This window comes from Halichoerus grypus, chromosome 12 (assembly GCF_964656455.1).
Source record: "Halichoerus grypus chromosome 12, mHalGry1.hap1.1, whole genome shotgun sequence".
NCBI classification, from domain to species: domain Eukaryota; kingdom Metazoa; phylum Chordata; class Mammalia; order Carnivora; family Phocidae; genus Halichoerus; species Halichoerus grypus.
The window spans coordinates 77,832,001-77,844,842 of NC_135723.1; the positions used below are offsets into that span (position 1 = coordinate 77,832,001).

Below are 12,842 nucleotides of genomic sequence, written 5' to 3' on the forward strand. Positions count from 1 at the left end.
ACTTAGATCTGTAGCTAAAGCATGGTTCCAAGTGATGGATGAATGCTGTTCTAACAAACGTTGGATGACATTTCATTTAAAGAGTTAAGACACCTCTTCATATACCTGTTGGCCATTTGTATTCCTCTTTTGAGAAATGTCTATTTAGGCCTTTTACTCATTTTTTAATCAGGTTATTTGGTTTCTTGCTAGTGCGGCAGGAATTCCTTATATATTTTGGATGCTAATCTATCAGATATATGGTTTGCAATACTTTTTTTCCCATTCAGTAGGTTGACTTTCCATTCTCTTGTCTCCTTTTCTGTGCAAAAGCTTTCTAGTTTGATGCAATCTCATTTGTCTACTTTTGCTTTTGTTGCCTAGGTTTTTGGTGTCTTATTCAAAAAATTCATTGCCCAGACCAATGTCATAAAGCTTTTTTCCCTAGATTTTCTTCTAATAGTTTTTTGGTTTCAGATCAAGAAACTGATTTTAAATATAATGATATAGGTAGGTAAAAAATAAAAGAGTAGAAAGAGAAAAATCATGTAAACTTTAATCAGAAGAACACAGGATTACTACTCAATAATAAAGAATCCAATTTAAAAATGGGCAGGGTTTGAATAGACATTTCTCCGAAGAGGATACACAAATGGCCAACAAGCAAATGAAAAGATGTTAAATATCATTAACCATCAGGGAAATGCAAAATGAAATCACAGTGAGATACCACTCAATACCCACTAGGATGGCTATAATCAGTAAGTCAGATAATAAGCAGTGTTATGTGGAAAAATTGGGACCCTCATACACTGCTTTTGGAAGGTAAATTGGTGCAGCCACTTCAGAAAATAATCTGGCAGCTCCTCAGATAGTTAAACATAGAATAACTATATGAACCCAAATCCAGTCCTAAGTATGTATACAAGAAAAATGAAAACATGTCCATACAAAACTTATATACAAATATTTATAGAAACATTATTCCTAATAGCCAAAAAGTAGAAACAAACCAAATGTCCATCAACTGACAAACGAATAAACAAAATGTGATATATCTATATATAATGGAGGATTATTCTGTCATAAAAAGGAATGAAGTATTGATACATGCTACATGGATGAACCTTGAAAACACTATGCTAAGTGAAGAAGCTGATGACAAAAGAACCCCTACATATTATATAATACCTTCTATATGATAATGTCCAAAATAGGTACGTCTATAGAGACAGAAAGTAAAACACGGTTACTTAGGGCTGGTTGGGGAGCGGGGGAGAAGGGAGCAGAATGGGATGGGAATGGGGTAGAAGGGCAACACAGCTAAAGGACACAATTTCTTCTTGAGGTATAAAAATGTTCTAAAACTGACTGTAGAGATGGTTGCACATATCTGTGGATATACTAAAAACCATGACTGTATACTTCAAATGAGTGAATTGTATGGCATGTGAATTATATCTCAATAAAGCTGTTTAAACAAAAGAAAGTAGGAGTGGCTATATTAACACCAATTAAATAGACTCCAGAGCAAAGAAAATTACCAGAGAGGGAGATTACATAATGATCGAAAGGTCACTTCAGCCAGCCAGAGTAAACTTAAATGTGTATATATCAAGCAACTGAGGTACAAACTACGTGAATCAAAACCAGACAGAACTGAAGAGAGAAACAGAAAATTTACAATCACAGCTGGTTATGTCAACAGCCCTCTTTCAACAACTGATTGACAGAAAATTACCAAAGTATGGAAGAACTCAACAACAGCATTAACCAACAGTGTCAAAATGACATTTATTGAACATTCTACCCAACAAGAGGAGAACACACATTCTTTTCAAGTGTCCATGGAGCATATACTAAAGGTAGATAGACCATATCATGAGTCACAAAATAAACCTCAACATTTTTAAAAGAATTGAAATCACACCAAGTGTATTCTTCAACCACAATGAAATCAGTAACAGAAAGATAATAGGAAAATTTCCAAACACTTGGAAGCTAAACAACATACTTCTCAATATCCATGGGTCAAAAAGGAAGTCTGAAAGGAAATTAAAAAACACATTGCAATGAATGAAAATTTAACTTATTAAAATTTGTGAGGCATAGCTAAAAGAGTACCGAGAGAGGAATTTATACACTAAGTACTTAAATTAAAAAAGAAACTAAAAGGAATCCCATAAACCTAAAGTAAGCAGAAGGAAAGCAATCAAAAACAGCAGAAATCAATGAAACAAAAAGCTTGTTCATTAAAAAGGTCAATAAAATTAACAAACCTTTAGTAAGGCTGACAGAAAAAAAGACATAAATCACCAAAATCAAAAGTGAAATGGGATATCACTACAGACCCTGCAGACATCAAAAGGATAAAGGAATACTATGAACGATTTACCCATGTAAATTTGACAACTCAGATTAATTAGGCCAATTCCTCAAGAAGTACAAACTAACACAATTCATCCATTATGAAATAGATCATTTAAATAATCCTGTAACTATTAAAGATATTGAATTCATAGTTTATAAACTCACCTCACTGGAAAATCTCCAAGCCTAGACAGTTTCACTGGAGACTTCTACCAAATGTTTTAAAAAAAACAATTAACGCTACTTCTACACAAACTCTTTCAGAAAACAGAATACCTCCAAATTTATTTTATAAATCCAGTATTAAAATACCAAAACCAGAGTAAGACATCATGAGAAAACTACAAACCAATATGCTTCATTAGTATACAGGCAAAAATCCTCCTTAACAAAACATTAGTAAATAGAATTTAGCCTTATATTAAAAAAGCCAGAAACCATGACCAAGTCAGGTTAGCCTATAGATACACAGATGTTTTAATATTTGAATAGTTAATATAATCCACTGTATTAACAGATTTAAGAAAAATTACATGATCATCTCAATACAGAACATGCATTTGACAAAATTCAACACCCATTCATGATAAAAAGTCCCAGAAAACTAGTAATAGAGAACTACCTCAACTTGATAAACAACATTTCCAAAAATCTAAATCTAACATCATACTGGATGGTGAAAGACAATACTTTTACCCTAAGATCAGGAACAAGTCAAGGATGTCCATTCTCACCATTACTATTCAACACAGTATTGGAAATCCTAGCCAATGCAATAAGGCAAGAGAAGTGAAATAAAGGCACACAAATCAGAAAGGAAAAAATAAAGCTGTCTTTATTTGCAGATGACATGTTTGTCTGTATGGATAATCCCAAGGAATTTACAAAAACAAAAACAAAACTCCTAAAAGTAATAAATTAATTTAGCAAGGTTACAGAAGATACAAGACCAACACACAAAAATCAATTGTGTGTCTATATACTAACAATATAAAAACTGAAATTAAAAATACAATGCCACCTACAAATGCTCAAAAAAAATGGGGGATACTTAGGTATAAATCTAATAAAGCATGCATAGGACTTGCAAGCTGAAACCCACAAAAATGGTAATGGAAGAAAACAAAGAATATATAAAGAGAAATGCCATATTCATCAACTGAATAGTAAAGATGGCCAATTCTCTCCAAATTAATATATAGATTTCACACAATTCCTAACAAAAATCCCAGGAAGATTTTCTGTAGATAGGCAAGTTATCTAAAATGTATATGGTAAGGCAAAGAAACTAAGTAGCTAATTTGGGGGAAAAAAAAAAAAAGAAGAAGAAAATGGGAGGAATTATTCTACCTTATTTAAGACTTACTCCATAACTAGTATAATCAAGAGCATGTGGTATTAGTGGACAGATAAATATACAGATCAATGGAATGAATAGAGAACCCAAAGCCAAGTGGAACCAAAAAATGCACCAGTCGAAATATAGGCAACTTATTTTCCAACAAAGGAGCAAAAGCAATTCAATGGAGGGAGGATAGTCATTCCAACAAATGGTGCTGAAGCAACTAGATATTCATAGGCCAAAACTGAACCTCAACCTACATCTCATACTTTATTCAAAAATAAATGTAGAATGGATCACAGATTTAAATGTAAAACATAAAACTATAAAAATTTTAGAAAATCATGCAGAAGAAAACCTTTGAAACCTACGGCTCCATGAATGATGGATTTTTAGACCTGACACCAATCCATAAACAAAGCACATCCATGAAAGAAAAATAAATCAATAAACTGGAACTGGATTATCAAAATTGCAAACTTTGGCACTAGAAAAGATCCTAGTGAAAAGGATGTCTAGATAAGCTATAGGTTGGGAGAAAATAGTCACAAACCACATATCTGACAACAGGATTCATATCCAGAATGTTTCTCAAAAACTCAAATTGCAGTAATTAAAAAAAGAAAAACAAACAATCCAATTACAAAATGGACAAAGACATGAATAGATATTTCACTGAAGAGGCTATATGGATAGCAAAACAAACAAAAAAAAAACCCCCACATTAAAAGATGCTCAACATCACTAGCAATTAAATTGAGATATCGCCACACATTTGAATAGCTAAAATAAACAGTAACACCACCAAATTCTGACAAGTATACAGAGAAACTGGATCTCTCATATATTGCTGGTGGAAATGTAAAACGGTGCAGTCACTCTGTAAAATGTTTGGCAGTTTCTTACAAAATTAAACATACGCTTACCACACAACCTAGAATTCCTGGGGATTTTACTGCAGAGAAATAAAGATGTACATCCACAAGAAAACACGTATGTGGTTGCTCATAGCACTTTTATTGGTTAGCAGCTAAAACCTGGAAACAACTAAATTGTTTGGTTGAGGACAACAGGGGATGGATAAACTGTGGTATATCCGTAACACAGACTATTACTCAGCAATAAAAAAAAGGTAATTAACATGAACCAATATTTCAAGAGTATTAAGCTAAGTGAAAAAAGCCAATCTCATATGGTCACATACTTTATGATTCTATTTCTATAACATTCTCAAATTTCAAAATGATAGAAATGATAAACAGATGAGGGGTTGCCAGGGGTCAGTGATGGTAGGGAGATGATATCAGGGTGGTATAAAAGAGATCTTCATGGCGATAGAATAATTCTGCATCTTAATTGCTATATTGGCTACATGTATCTACTGTATCTACACATGTGATAAAGTGACACAGAATGACACACATTGTACCAATGCCAATTTCCTGGTTTTGATACTGTACTCTAATTAAGTAAGATACAATCATGGGGAAACCGGTATAGAATACACAGGACTACTCCGTACGATCTTTGCAATTGCCCGTGATTTCTGTAAATATTTCAAAATAAAGAGTTAAAAAAAATAACCCTACTTGAAGGTCCATTAAAAAAGGAAGAGGATAAAAATTTGATTTTGAAAAGCTTAGTAGCATTTAACTATTCATATCTACCCATATGGGTTGCATATCTGCCTTCAAAATCTCACCTTTCATTCTCTAAAATTTACATGTAATAAAGCACAGACGTTTTCCATGTGTGTTCAAGAGTAGTTCTGAAAGATGAGCCATAAGGAAAGCAACTAAACGTGCTGCCCCAAAAGAAGGCAGTTTAGAAATGCATTTGCTCTGCTCCTGCGAGAAATATGTAAGTGAACTCCATCATTAATGTTAAGAAGCAACACCAATGATTAACCTGTTACATTAATAACTGTGTACCATGGTGTCTTAATATTTAATAATTGGAGTTTCACAGTGTCTCCATCATGGAGTTTGCTGCCCTGTCTATCTCAGAGCAAAGGAATACAGGCAACAAAGAAGCAGTATGGCACAGGCTTCCCACAAGAGGGCAGCAGCTAATCAATTTTTAAAACCTGGCATTCAGGGAAAACCTGTAACTAGCAAATGACAAACTACTGAAGATTTTTAAATATATAAATTTATAAATATATAAACCGGTCTTATTCACACAAGTAGAAGTGTTTTCTTTTATCTTTCATGAATATGAAGGTTCCCCTACAACCATTCCACACCTCCAGACAAAAATCTAAAGAAAATACTATGTAATCTATAGACAGATTCTACATCTTTGCACATAGTTTTGTTTAAAATACCTACTTTATGTTTTAAATACCACATCTTAAAATGATCAGTTTAGAGCAGGGTTTAACAAACTATAGCCCATGGGACAAATCTAGCCAACTGCCTGTGGTTTGTTTTTTGTTTTTGTTTTTTTGGGGGGGGGGGGGTGTTATTATTTTTGAGCTCAGAATGGTTTTTTTTTATTTTTAAATGGTTACACTTTAAATGTTTATATAAGTACTTATACACTTTCCTTGATTTTACCTCTTGACCCTTACAGTCAAAAATACTATCTGGCCCCTCAAGGTAAAGCAAATGAATAAATCCATCGAAATAGTTTGCTGTATATTCCTATACCAAACATTAAGATTATAATAAAAGGCGAAGTATTATCCTAATATCAACTTCATATAAACTGAAATCAAATGAGTATATGCCTAAAATAAAAGCTGTATCTTGAACGTAAGATAATTCTAATGGGTTCTCTAATGCAAAATAAAAAGAAGCTACAATTCCTGTATTGTGTGACACTTGGTGTTTATACCCAGGATTTTCTATCCCAAGCTAATGAGAAGTTTGAAATCCATGTTAATCTCCATAATATATCTGATGCATCTAACCTGTCCTTAAAACCATAACCACCACCCTAATCTTAATATCGTCTTTTGTCTATATTGAGGTTTCTCAAACTCAGTCTATGAGGACGTTATGGCCCCGATAACGCACGTGGCAAGGCCGTCCTGCCACACTGGGGGAATGGGTCAGAGCATCCCAGCCACTGTAGAGCCAAGTAGAGCCACTTGGCCAAACATCGCAGAATGCCTATAGACCTTGGCAAATGTCCCCTGGGGAGCAACATCATCCCCACTGAGAAGCACTGATCTGGACTAGTCGTCTCCAAAATGAGTGTGCATGTACTCAGGGCATGTGCAGGAAAATCTTAAAATTTCTACTTACATATTTTTAGCATCTATTGATAGATTTAGTGAATGCACATGAAAAAAGCCCTGTCACCACTGTGGAGAGGGGCAGTGAGAGCCTTGGCAGCGACTGGCAATGGCCTTCCAGTTGTTCTCTCTTATTCTATTTCCCGAATCATTTTATACATCAGTCAGATAATTTTTTCAACATAAATCAAATGACATGCCAGAATCTGAAAACCTTCAACGACTCAAACACTCAGAAAAAGATCTCATCTCCTTACCTGCACGGCCTTTAAGTTCCTACCGGCCTGGCCCTTCTCCCTCAATCTCATCTCGCTCAGCCCCATTGCCCTGCATCACACCCTGCTGCTGTGCACAGCTCACCTGTCTGATTGTCCAGGGAAGAGCAGATTAAAAGCAACAACCTAAAGGAAGGGCTTGTGACCTCAGACACCAACTTCACATACAAGTGATCGTCAACCCTAAGGCAGGAGACTGAAAACTTAAAAACTGTACCTGGTAGAGCATCTCAGCACAGAAAACCATTCCACTTAGTGGCAAACAGTTCTGTATCACAACAGGGGGAGGTTATTACTGGATTATTTCACACTTCAACAGGCACTCAGACGTTTAAAACAAAGAATGTTCGTGAGACAGAGCATTCGTCATCTAGGGCAGTGCTATCAAATGGGACTTTCTGCAATGGTGGGAATGCTCTGTATTCAGCTGGGCAGGCACAAGCCATGGGTAGCTCCTGAGCGCTTGAAATGTGGCTAGTGTGACTGAGGAACTGAACTTTTAATTTTAATTCATTTAAATGAATTAACTTTTCCCTGATTACTTAAGAATCAGAATTAAATCATCACATGTGTCTATGGCTACCGGATGGGACAGCCCACGTCTAGAGGATTCAGAGAGGAAATCCCTCGTCTTTACATGAAGCTGAATAAATGCTATGTTCTTATGTCACTCTAATATGAAATTTCAGAATTTTTTTAAAGGTTTTATTTATTTATTTGACAGAGACACAGCTAGAGAGAGAACACAAGCAGGGGGAGTGGGAGAGGGGGAAGCAGGCTCCCTGCAGAGCAGGGAGCCCAATGCGAGGCTCTATCCCAGGACCCTGGGATCATGACCCGAGCCGAAGGCAGAAGCTTAACCGACTGTGCCACCCAGGCACCCCAAAATTTCAGAATTTTAAGGCTCTTTAAACACGTGGGAGAAGAAATTGTGTAATGAAAACTGATATCACTTTTTAAAACACGCCCAATACATTTTCAAAAGATCCATTAAACTCAGGTTCAATTTGCTATAATTTAATAGCAGATCATATACTTTCAAACTGATAAATACTTACATATTGTCTTCCAGACAGATTTTGGGTCCCACCACATTGGCTGCGCCACTTGCCATTTTAAAAGCAAAATGCTTCTCAGGGCAAGCTTTTGAGATTCCACATTTATATCTGGGGGGTTTTGTAGCTTTGGGGAGAAATGTTTTTAAAAAAGTATTAGTAGACTCTATAATCAGTTTGTTTCATATCTTAAACCAGAAAGAGCATTATGTAAAAACACCAAGATATATGTATCTTAAAATACATACAAAACAAAAAATAGAACTTCCTAGGAAACAAGCTAATAATTGACATAAATGAATCAAGTAATTGATCTTGATGAAGGTAAATATATTTTATCTAATTACTTTTTTATTTTTCTGAAGTTCTTAATTTAGCAAACAATATTACGTTAGTTCTAGGTGTATAACATAGAGATTCAACAACTCTACATGTTATTACGCTATGCTCACAAGTGTAGCTACCATCTGTCACCATACAACACTAACAAAATATAACTGATTATATTATTTACACTATAGCTTTTATTCCTCTGACTTGTTAATTTTTAAACGTGGAGTTTATTTCTCCTACTCCCTTTCACCCATTTTTGCCCATCCCCCAACCATCTCCCTTCTAATTATTTTTAAATTTATTTTTAAAATTCAGGATGGGGAGGGGCACCTGGGTGGCACAGTCAGTTAAGCGACAGACTCTTGGTTTCAGTTCAGGTCATGATCTCAGGGTCATGAGACTGAGCCCCGCGTGGGGCTCTGTGCTCAGCCCGGAGTCTGCTTAAGATTCTCTTTCCCTCTCCCTCTGCCCCTACTGCTCATGCTCACTCTCTCTTTCTCTAAAATAAATAAATACATCTTTTTAAAAAAATTCAGGATAGGGGAGGTTTTAAATTGCTACTTTACATTTCTAGTCCATATATGCACAATACACCATTAACTCTAGAATGAGTAAAAAGCCTAACACATCACTGACACTGAATTTATCTGCTCACGTTCTAGTTCTAACGAGGAACTCTTCTTTCACACAGTTTCTGTACTTATACTACTGAAACTAAAAACACTAATAAAATATCCATTATGAATACCAATATATACCAAGAATATTAAGCTGTCCATTCAAATAGCATCCTTATAACTTAAAAAGTTCTAACTCAATTTTGCTCAAGTTGAAACCTCTCCATTGTTTGATTTTAAGTGCTCATATGCCTAAGATAAAACAGAATAAACCGTCTGCAAAATATTGACATGAAATACTTACAACGTGCAGCTGCGTCCAATGCTGACCTTGCTAGGAAAAAAAAGAAAAGGTTATCTTTGTTAGAAGGAATAAAGCTATTGTCAAATACCCACTTTTTAAACATATTTGGAACTAAAAGACTTATAAAATAAAAAAAAAAATATTGCTCTAGAGAAAAAGTGTGAAAGTAACTTTAGGCTACAAAACTCACTACAAACAATTATGCAGAGGAATTATGGATGGTAGTATCTTATTACTGATAGAACATTTTATTCTTTCTTTATATTTTATTTTTATTTCTAGTTATAATTTAAATCTCAATCAGAAAGATACTCTACAAACTTAATTTCTTTTTAAATTTCTTTTTCAATTTTTTCCAGCTTTCTTAAGACATAATCAACACATAACATTCTGTAAGTTTAGGTGTACAATATGTTGTCTTGATACATCTATAAATTGCAAAATGATAACCAGTATAGTATTAGCTACCACCTCCATCCCATCACATAGTTACCATTTCTCTTTTTGTGGCAAGAACATTTAAGATCTACTCTCTAATCAAGATGCAAGTATATGATACAGTTATTACTGGCTATAATCACCATGCTACATTAGAGATCCCCAAACTTGTTAATCTTGTAACTGGGAGTTTAGACCCTTTGAGCAAAGTCTCCCCCTTACCTTCCTCCCAACCCCTGCTAACCACCATTTTACTGTTTCTCTGAGTTTTTCCTTTTTAGATTTCACATATAACTGATACCATACACTATTTCAAACTTCCCTTTAAATGACCTTAAATATATACTTGGTGACTATTATGGCGTTTAAAAGTTGATCCTGCTGTACACAAGTGTTGTGTACACATGCATATAAAGTCCTGGAAAATATATATAAACTTATCTTGGTGGTTAGGCTAGGAGATTCGGGGGCAGGGAACACAAGAGGGATGGTGGTGGTGAGGAGTTTAATTTCTCTAGAATAGAAATGTATTGGGTGTAATAAACAAAATAAGGTCAATTAGTAAGCCTTTTATAATTTATCAGTTCAAGGAAGCCAGAATCTTATGATCAAATCTAAACTTTAATGCAGTAGATCTCAACCTGGCCACCTACACTTAGAGCTTTTTAAAAAGCACTAACATCTGGGCACCTGGGTGGCTCAGTTGGTTAAGCGACTGCCTTCGGCTCAGGTCATGATCCTGGAGTCCCAGGATCGAGTCCCGCATCAGGCTCCCTGCTCGGCAGGGAGTCTGCTTCTCCCTCTGACCCTCCTCCCTCTCATGCTCTCTGTCTCTCATTCTCTCTCTCTCTCAAATAAATAAATAAAATCTTTAAAAAAAAAAAAAAAAAAAGCACTAACATCTGATCCCAGTCTAGGGGATTACAGTTCAGATCATCAACAGTATTGTGGGCAGCCACTTCCCAATTTGGCTAATAAGTATGCGGTGTCACAAATATTTGTCAGCTGTATGACTATAAATAGTCACTGGGTTTTTAGTTCTATACTATTTTAGATAATTGAGAATTTCCTTTAAGTCCAGAACTGAAACTGGAAACAGAAAAGTTAAAGCTGAAAAATAATATGTAAATGTTTAAAAAGAGGAAAATGACCAAGTAAATGAAGGCTCATTAACTCTATAAAATACTCAAAATATTACATGCCACTGAAGTCATAAAAGCAATGGAGTAACATGGAGAAAGTCTAATGCATGAAATAAAGCAAAAAATCAAGCCTTATCTATACGAAACATATTCATGGATAAGGACAAAGACTTGAAGGAAAAAAAAAAAAGACCACTTAGTAAATTAGAGTGCTGGGACTACTGGGCTCATTCTTTTAATTTCCTTAATTATGGCATAAAAGTAAGGGAAACATCAATTCTAGAGATCATCTGGTCCAAAGCTCTCACTTTTGTAAACAAAATTAAAGCCCAGAGAGTGATTAGCAGCATAAACACTAGATATTCTCAACTTCACTTTGCCCTGAACAAACACGTATCATCAGACTCAGGTGTTAAGATATTTACAGAAAAACATTGTTCAAATCAGGAATTCTGGTATGCCTAACTTATGGTAACAAGATACGGGGAAGACAGTGGGATCAGAACAGGGGTAATATAACAGAGCTCAATCATATATGCTGGGGACTCTTATCAAGTACTTTTGCATGTATTACTGATGTAATCATCATTCCTGTTTCAAAGAGAAAGAAACTGGGAACTGAGAGGTTTACTGATTTGATTTGTTTCAAGTCATAATTAATAACTGGCAGAGATCGTTTTCAAAGTCCTATTTCACTCTAGCACCCAAACTCCTATTGCATTGCAAAATGGGAAATGTCTGAGGTCCTCTGATCACATGCATAAAAACTGCTAGTCCTGCTCAGGGCAGGAAGCCAGGATAGGGAGCTTTCAGAACAACCCTTCTGACTGGAGAGGATTCAATAGGAGTCCACAAGGACCAGGATGCTGCTAAAGTAGTCTAGGTAAAAAGGCATAGCAGCTGGAACAAAGGTAATGACTGTGGGTTTGAAACAAGTAGACCAGTTCAGAACAACTAAGGAAGCAACACTGATGGGACTTGAGAATGGACCAGATGGAGGGATGATGGAAAGGGAGCAGTCAAGTTTGTCTCTTGGACATTTGGCTTTAGAAGCCTTCATTTATTCATTCACATGAACCAATGAACAAAAACACCATGTCTGCACTCAGATGCTCATAATCTAGTGAGGAGATAGGGGTAAGGAATGGGTTCATTGCTGAACCTGCCAATTTTAGATACTTGGAGACGATCCAAGTGGGAAAGTCTCAAAGCCACCCTAAATGAGATCTGGGATGAAGATATAAATGGGAAAGTTAACAAAGGCTGACCAGAGAGGCCTCTGGATTTAAAATCAGAGGGCTGATTAGAGAATTTAGAGACATCAATAATCAACTAATGCTCAAAGAGGAGTGTGGCTGAGCAAAGGGAGGTAGAAGAAAAGCCAGGGATGAGCCTATAAAATGGTCAAGCTAGTTTGCTTGTAAAACTTAAGAGATTAAAAAAAAAAAAAGGTAAATGCTATTTAATTCAAAAAATGTTACTGGGATAGGATTTGGGGAAAACCAGTTTTTTAATCATTAGGCTTTTAAATACTAACATCACCTCCATTTACTCTGTGTAAGAATAAAGAGAAAAGAGGCTAAAGGTTAAAAAAAAAACCAAATACGGGAGCCTGGGTGGCTCAGTCAGTTAAGCATCCAAATCTTGGTTTCAGCTCAGGTCACGCACCATCTCAGGGTCGTGGGATTGAGCCCCCTGTCAGACTCTGCACTCAGCTCAGAGTCCACTTGAGATTCTCTCCCTCTG

General features: G+C 35.7%; 1 protein-coding gene across 3 annotated transcripts in view; it reads right to left on the bottom strand.

Annotated features, from left to right (window-relative positions):
* FAM3C (FAM3 metabolism regulating signaling molecule C) overlaps nucleotides 1-12,842 on the bottom strand; it is a 53,352-nt gene that overhangs the window by 17,670 nt on the left and 22,840 nt on the right. For all 3 annotated transcript variants that reach the window (XM_078059504.1, XM_078059503.1, XM_078059505.1), the window contains 2 exons: nucleotides 9,517-9,546; nucleotides 8,266-8,389 (listed from right to left, as the gene is read on the bottom strand). In XM_078059504.1, coding sequence (XP_077915630.1) covers nucleotides 8,266-8,389; nucleotides 9,517-9,546 — 154 coding nt within the window. The remainder of the gene's footprint in view (nucleotides 1-8,265; nucleotides 8,390-9,516; nucleotides 9,547-12,842) is intronic.